General features: G+C 39.2%; 1 protein-coding gene across 5 annotated transcripts in view; it reads left to right on the forward strand.

Annotated features, from left to right (window-relative positions):
• Positions 1–8,419, forward strand: part of znf618 (zinc finger protein 618) — a 31,652-nt gene that overhangs the window by 14,433 nt on the left and 8,800 nt on the right. For 3 of the 5 annotated variants that reach the window (XM_010780709.1, XM_010780725.1, XM_010780733.1), the window contains 8 exons: positions 1,489–1,578; positions 2,039–2,119; positions 2,593–2,682; positions 3,020–3,109; positions 3,357–3,446; positions 4,880–4,957; positions 5,799–5,843; positions 6,488–6,565. In XM_010780709.1, the coding sequence (XP_010779011.1) occupies positions 1,489–1,578; positions 2,039–2,119; positions 2,593–2,682; positions 3,020–3,109; positions 3,357–3,446; positions 4,880–4,957; positions 5,799–5,843; positions 6,488–6,565 (642 nt within the window). The remainder of the gene's footprint in view (positions 1–1,488; positions 1,579–2,038; positions 2,120–2,592; positions 2,683–3,019; positions 3,110–3,356; positions 3,447–4,879; positions 4,958–5,798; positions 5,844–6,487; positions 6,566–8,419) is intronic. The other 2 variants (XM_010780717.1, XM_010780742.1) reach the window with 2 other exon arrangements.

Raw genomic sequence — 8,419 nt, forward strand, 5'->3', positions numbered from 1 at the left:
ATCTCATTTAGTTTTCTACACCTCACACTCTCAAAAACCAAACACCCCTTCAAAAGAAAGCCCTATAGATGTAATGCTACTTGAACTTATACTACTACGTACATCTGATATTTAACTCCTTCAGCCTACTTTCAGCTGCACAAACTATTCAACTATTAACTTATTCAGCTATTTCAGGACAATGAGGCTATACATGTTGTTTATACCTTTTTTAAACCTTTTCTTTAAATATTAAGCTTTTCTACAGTTTGTAGCTAAAAGCAGCTACCATTCAGCTAATAACATATTCAGCTTTTTCTGCATTTTTGTAGCTAAAAGCAGCTACCATTCAGCTAATAACATATTCAGCTTTTTCTGCATTTTTGTAGCTAAAAGCAGCTACCATTCAGCTAATAACATATTCAGCTTTTTCTGCATTTTTGTAGCTAAAAGCAGCTACCATTCAGCTAATAACATATTCATCTTTTTCTGCATTTTTGTAGCTAAAAGCAGCTACCATTCAGCTAATAACATATTCAACTTTTTCTGCATTTTCAGCTAAATTCAGCCATAAATGTTCACAGTTTACAGCATTCACACGCATTTTCTGCAGGAAATGCATTTTCTAGTTCTCAACAGCCACTTGGCTGCACAATGCTTCCCACTGCAACAAAATGAGCAATAGCAGAACAATTAACCTGCTTCCCTTTTGTGCTTTCACTCTCTTAGACGTTTACAGACACGTCATGGAATGGCTGCACAAGTTGTAAACAAGGAGCAACATAAAAAATACATCTGGGTCAAAACACCATTTTTAATTTTAGTGTTCTTGATCAAAAATCATCATCTAAAACAAATCTAAATAAAAAGAGAAAGACAATTACCCATTTAATTCTTAAGCTCTCTACTTTATATTCTACTGAACATTATTTGAATTTAATTCTAATTTAAAATGCCGCATTAAACTAATTTGCATTGTTTTGCATACACGGATAAATATTTTTTTGTTTTGTTTGTGTGAAGGTGTCACTCGTATAAATAATCAAATCATTATTACCTTTTCTATCACTTTCCCCCCAGGGATTCATCTGCCTATTTGTCCTGTTATTCTAATCTCCTCTAGCCTCCCTCTGTGTGTCAGCCCCAATGCAATCAAGGATATCCAATCAATGTATTTCAATCACATTTGTTTAGTCATTTATCATTTCTAATACACCATGACTAAAAACAGGACTCATTTTCTAAGGCAGAATGCAATAAGATGTTCAACCGGATCTCTATACATTTAGATTAATGTGTTCTTAGTTAAAATGTAGTCACTGAAATGGCTCCTTCAATCTTGTCATTTTTTTACCTTTGCACTGTCCTCTGTACTGTAAACTTTACACCAAAGCAAAGTATCTCTACTATAATAAGGTTATTATTTACCCAGTTTCCAAACATACTGGTTGTCAGTAATATCCATCCTTATAAACAATGTTGTTTTTCTCTCTATATTTTTATCTGCAGATAGCTTCCGTTACTCCTGTGACATCTGTGGCAAGAAGTATAAATACTACAGCTGCTTCCAGGAGCACCGTGACCTGCATGCAGTCGATGGTAACTAGGAGTTTTTGGACACTTTGCATGGCAATTAATTTTTTCTTTGACAACCCCAAGACTTGATCTGGAAAACCATTTAGAAGAGAACTTTCCATTTCCTACGGTCACCAGAGTCTCTACTTCCTGCAGCAGCAACAAAAGCTGAGTAGCATAGTAAGGAGGAGTAGTATACAAAAACAGGGGGATTTTTTGCTAATAAAAAAAGAATAGACTATCAAATTAACAAAAAAATCAGACTCTAATAATAGTCTGTTTTTATGTAAAGCTTATTTCAAACTGACGAGTTGAGGTAAATAAAGTCCTATATTTCAGAATTTACTGTAACAAAAAAAAGAGAAACTCAATAATTTAAACTTCTTACTCGCACTTGAGTTCAGAGTAGGATACCCCTTGCTACTCTCTTTTTAAAAAAAAACCTAATCTCCCATTCTTCTTCCTCTCCCTCCTCCTCTCTCAGATCCTTATGAACAGGTAGTGTTACCTGTGGACAGCCTTAAAGAGGAGGAGCCAGTTGAACCCTACCAGAAAATCGGACCAAGTAAGACTGTTTGATGCACTTACAGTAGTTAATTCCACATATATATACCAGCGCAGGTGAAGGTTGCAAAGTGGTCTATACATACAGTAGCTTAGGCACCACATTGCTGATTGCACATTTTAAGTTGTTATACCCTCCAGAAGGAATAGATTAAATTGGGATCATTTGTAACTGTAACCAATTTGTCTACGTTATATTTAAATGATTATTTTAGAGAGTTAAATCTGACATATTTGCTCAGGGGGCATTACAACTCTAACTTGATTTGTAGGTTCTTCCGTCATTCCTTAAATTATTTTTAACATGGCGTACATTTGACAGCTTGATTAGTCCACCTGTGTCCAGTTCAGCACATTGGGCACAGTTTGTACTAAACATTACATTAATGTAAACGACCTTAGCCAATAACACATATGAGCTAACTCCACACTGGAAAGGTTTCAGAACATGAGTCCAAAAGTCCTCCTTCGCAGGGGAAAAAGCACTCGCCCACCTCCGCAGAGACTGCGGGTCGGACCGACGGCAGCGGGTGTCCCTTCAAACTCAATTGGCAGTGTACGCAGGTGGGAAGCCTGCACTTGTCACTGCACTAATGACTTCTACTGATTGGGGGATAGGGAAAGGCTCAGCACACTTTGCAGGAGACCCCTGTGTTTTTATTTACTTTAATAGAGAAAAATTGCTAAAAATAAGATTTTAACTGGAAAAGATACAATTAGAATCACCAGCCTCGTCTTCTCCACTCTATTAGGACCTCTTGTTTTCTGCTTCTTCCTAGTGAAAAAACACCTGATTAACAAAGTGATTCTGTTTCTTTTAGTTGTATTTAATTTAACACACTTCACCTCAATTGATATACAGGTTTTACCACGGTTTGATTGTGTGTTCTCTTTTTTGCAGAAACTGGGAGCTATGTCTGCGAGTTCTGCGGGAAGCAGTACAAGTACTTCAACCCATACCAGGAGCACGTCGCTCTGCACACACCGATGAGTAAGCCCGTTTCATTATTGCTTGAAGCCACAACATAAAGGAAAATCTCTCCTTTTTTGTATTTCTGTTGGTGTCTACAAATATATCATCATAAAGAAATACATCGTGGAGGTACTGCCAACATCTTAATGCTATGTTTTTATGTTTACAATGTTAAGGTAGGAAAACAACAGTATTGTCAGATTGGATGTCAAAGGTCTAAGTTGGAGCATTGCACTGTACTTGATTCTGAAATCTTATCTCCTAGGCGCCTTTGATCTGAAGACATCTCGGGTACAGGAATGTGGTAGCATGGATATGAGTAAATTTCCCCCCAGCCAAACTGGTAAGGTAAAACGTAAGTATTCTACTTTTATAATCCTACATTTTCCAGTAGATTTGTTGATTGATGGTATAAAGTAAAGCAAAACGTTCAGGCCTCATTAGCTCATAATCCAAATGCTTATTCCTTTCATGCACGCAAACACACACTTAAAAGCACACAGTGGTTTCGTGCTCTGGATGGTGACTAAATGAAATTGTTATTAATGTGTATAGCAGTATGCTTTTTCTAGCTTTTGCCCCATCATTATTCGTACACTTCATATAACATTTATCTGTGCTGATGTAGAACTTAAATGCTTTTAATTGGCTGAGATTGTCAACTTGACAAAATGTTAAATTGTTGGAAATGAGTCGGGGTCAAAATTGAGATTTGATGTTGATAAAATGGAAAAACAACCTAGGGCAGTTGATCAGAAACTAAACCCCTATTGCCTGCACTGTTGAATAATGTATTTTTAAAATGACAGTGTGACTCCCGCCCACACGACCACAGAATGGCAGTCAGTGGGTTCACTCAGATATTGGTGGCTGGGTTTGAGGGCAGGGGCAGTCACAACAATATCGCAGTCCTGCTGAGAGGGCGTGATCGAAATTCATATAAGGCTCACTACGGCTGAAGTATGTTAAACCTGAAGCAGTGGAGAACTGATGAAGATAGGATCTGCTGTAAAGTTCTGGGTCACCTTGCCAGTGTATTTGTGGTAACTCTGCTGCAAAGTGTTGGCCTATAGGGAATGGTTAATTACACTTTTAGAAGATTGGACATTAACATTTTTTATAACTCCTTTTTTAATTAAGCACCTTAACACATTAAAAATGATGTTCAAAAACAATTCATCAAAATGTAATACAGGTCCGCACAGATTTTCAATTACAGCAAGCGTTTGTCTTTAAGCTGTTTTTTCTTTCAGAAAGATTTACAAACCAAATAAAACCTCAATTAAATACTTTTTGTTTGCTTTTAGCAAAATCCCAAATTAAGATCTGCATTTTAATATTTTATAAAATACCACATATAGTCTTTCTTCAACATTGTAGGCAGTTTTAGCTCCATATCTCCACCAACATTAGTTTCCTGCTGTCATATTCTATAGATTTTCTTCCAAGTGGTGCAAAATGTTGTGTTACATGACCCCCCCCCCCCTTCCATCTTTCTGCGCTCTGCCATAAAGAACTATTTAAAGCATGGCACACACATCTAAGAAGTGGGTCAAAAAGATGGAATGAAGAGGAGGAATTAAAACCATATTTAAATGTAATGCGGACATTTGGATCCTTTTGTCAAGGCTGTTAGTGTGATTGATTTGAATGCCCCAAACTAAAACTGAGATTAATAAATTGCATGTCATTAACTTTTGCTCCGTATTAACTTTTGTGGAATATTATCCACATTTTTACAGCATGGCCATTTCACTCAGTGTTTCTCCTTTTTGTTTTTACCTACAGACATTCCATTCAGGCGGAAACTGGAAAGTGCAATTCAGTCTAGTCTGGTCGACACAAACAGTTCGCAGAATTCAAGCGGTGAGCACTGGCGCACTTATTTTATCTGGAGGTGTGTGTATTTGGGTGGAAATGTATCATTTCTGCTCAAACAGTAAAAGGTATTTTCAGTCCTGCTAAAAGCAGGTATATATGTGTGTGTGTCAGTATAGATAGAAACAGTGCTTCTGCAGACATTGTTTTGTTTGCTGATAATGCCCGGGCTGAAAATGGAGATGGAGGGTGAGTAGACGGTGTAAAGAGGTTTATGTGACCTACCTTGCCTCAATTGTGACTATATAAAACTGAAGTCCATGAACTCTATCATTATTATTTGTATTATTCCGCTCCGCACTCACACAATTACAATTGAGACCTTGTTGAATACCATGCTTCTCTCACACTAACATTCAAGTGCAGTCATTTTAATAAAGGGACTCAGAAGCCCTAAAAAACACGTTTTCTATCAGCTTCTTTCTTTGAGCAATGCTTTCCTACAAAAACACATCTTCTACAAAAGTCGCAAAAGTCTTGTATGTTTCTCATTAGAGTTTTCTGTCTGTTCTGTTTTGTCTTTGCTAAAAAGAAATTCAGTTTGAATGGCGCTGGAATCAATCAATACATCCTTGGGATCGATGCAGTATTAAAATTGCTTGTATAAGGTTTAGATAACCATCAGTCACTGATACAAAAATGCTGTAAGGTGTTGTCATTTTTGGAACGAATCAATGGAAATATATTTTTAAAATGTTTCCTTTTATTTTTTTTAAAGACATTGACTGAATAAACAAAGGGAAAAGTGTGATTTAATAAATAAATTTAAAAAAAGATGGAGAACCTCCTGTCTGTAGTCTTATCTCCCTCCCTCTTCTCTTGTCCACAGGAACTCCGAGCCCTCTGGTGGCCAGCGTCTTCTCTACAAGCCAGAGTGAGTCCAACCCCACCTACCTGCTCACAGCAGAACATTCATTCTACTTTCTCATTTCACCTTTTCTTTTTCCTGCATGCTTTGATTTTTTGAGGCGCTCTATAATCCATTGTGATTGAACAGTTTTTCTGCATTTAGCTTCATGATTGTTAGGCAGAACTTTAGAACCATATTGTAAATCTGAATTGAATTCGGACCTACCTTTGTCTTAAATTGACAACTACAACCAAGCATTGGCTGAATTAAACTGGTACATGGCTTGTTTTGGTGGACAAAGATGGCTGGAAAAGCTGTTACAACTAATTTGCTGTACATCTTGTATTTTAACATGTTAGCTATGTGTTTATTATGTTTGTTGTTGTTTATGGAAAAGGCTTTTTAAACCAAGGACTTTGAGATTAGATGACCAGCACTCAAGTCCCCACATAGGCGCCCGACATACACATTTTTATTTTTATTATTTGCAAAGTAACATGCAAATTGGATCAAATTTGTTTTAAATGCTGCTGCACATTGAGTCACTTTAGGCTATAAAAACCACAAAAGCATGGATAAGTGAGGCTAGAATGTGGACGGATGCACAGTGTATTCATTTGTCCCTCCACCAAAGCGTCAATGCACTTGTGGCCCTTGTGATTTTTTAGAACCCTACACTTGTGGTGCCTGTGGCATCCAGTTCCAGTTCTACAACAACCTGCTGGAGCACATGCAGTCCCACGCTGGTGAGTCCATCACTACAGATGCATGTTAAGCTCAACAGTGAAACAAAAACAGAATGTGAACACATCCCCAGTGGCTGCAGTGCATGTGAACGTCTGTATGATCACACATAATACTCAATTGCGTATTGAGTCATAGGCGTTTAAACCTTGAGAATGTAACATTTGTTTTTAATGTTCCAAGAAATATTGTTATAATCACGGTTGTTGCAGATCTGGTTCTGGGCTGGCTGAATACGACGCTCTTATGTTTTGTTACAAAAGCTCTAGTGCATCATACATGTCCCCATTGATATACACAGCATTATCTTTTATTAAGTGTCCTTTAGTACATACAATGTCAAAAATAAAGACTGATTCCAAACACATCCCAAAGTCATGACAAAATGACTTTGTGTGCTACGGTGGCTGAGAGGTGCAATTCACAATGACAAAGTGTGAAAGACTTTTGAGACAAATTTACATTTTATAAAACAAATTTACCAAAGAAAAAAATATTTAAAATTAACAAAAACAAATTAACAAGACGCAAAACACTTTTACAAAGCTAGAGACAAATTTACAAGTGTCGAAACACTTTCACATTTCCCGAAACACTTTAACAAACTAGAGAATCAAACCGGAAAGGGAATGTCCATCATACCAGAAGTGACGTGCAAGTGATTGACACAAACGTAAGTTTGTTTTGGCGGATAGACCGCCGGTACCTATGGACGGTACGAGTGTGTCGTTAAACATGTTGTCCGTTCTGTTGAAACCACCTGGTTTGTTTTTGGATTAAGTCAACCGGATAACTCAAAAACGATATCCAGGATAGGTTGAGGAGAGAGGTATACCCCCTGGTCGGCGGACAGAGCCTGGTACTACGAAGCTGGTCCAAACCTAACCGGATATGTCTTGAGTTAGCGTGGCCTATCAAAAACATACGCGCTCTCAGCTAAACTGTGCTACGACGGGGGGTTATCAAGTGTCAATGATAAATATTAGACATAATGAAGAAGTTAAAACTTGAAACATCCATGAGCGAGAGAGCGACTGATCGCGAGAGAAGAGCGCGAGCGAGAGCGAGCGTGCGAAGAATACAGCTGGGTGAAAAGAAAAAGAGAAGCGCGAAGAGCGAGGTTGGAGAGATCACCGAGAGAGCGAGCGAGGTGGATGCGACTTGTAATTACATTGTGTCTTCGAGGTTGTCGAAGGGCGTAATGGTGTCACGTGAAAAGGAATACTTGCGTGCAGTACCAGAGTGTGACACTCGTGTTGCACGGCCAGATACGGCTCGGCTGACTCAGATAAGGAAATATATGATATACATTATCATAACGCCCTTTAGAGCTTGTTATCCTCTGTAAGGCAACTGCCAGCTAGGTCTTCTCGAGTCACTCACTCCTGATCGGGTTCACTGCGCCAGTGCAGACTGCTACGGGCCTGCTGTGTAAATTGAAACTGATAGATAGGCAAAGGTATGCCTAGGTCCGAAAGCGGGCCCAGCCGGCTTGCCCCAGCCCCAGTGCCGGAGCACCCACGGCTGGATGGGCAAACACCGGGGAAACTCCCGGTATTCCAGATGCCAGTCCGGCCCCGCCCCGCCCGGGGGCCCATGTGTGTGTGTGTGGGTGTTGTGTGTGTAGAGGGTTGTGTGTGGCTATAGATGAAGCAGCCTGCAGTCGGCGTCTTAGCGGGTAGTGCTAATGAAGAAACACAGCGTAGGCGTGTGTAAAAGGCACAGCTCCACTCCTACTGGCGAACGGTAAGCGTGTTCGTGTGCAGGCGGAGAACGTGATCTCGTTGCGGCGACGAGGAAAGTATTGCGAGATGAGCAAAAGCCAGACACTTGGCCCAGTGGTTTCCAGCAGAACG

This window comes from Notothenia coriiceps, unplaced genomic scaffold, assembly GCF_000735185.1.
Source record: "Notothenia coriiceps isolate Sejong01 unplaced genomic scaffold, NC01 NC01_scaffold00000490, whole genome shotgun sequence".
Lineage (NCBI taxonomy): Eukaryota > Metazoa > Chordata > Actinopteri > Perciformes > Nototheniidae > Notothenia > Notothenia coriiceps.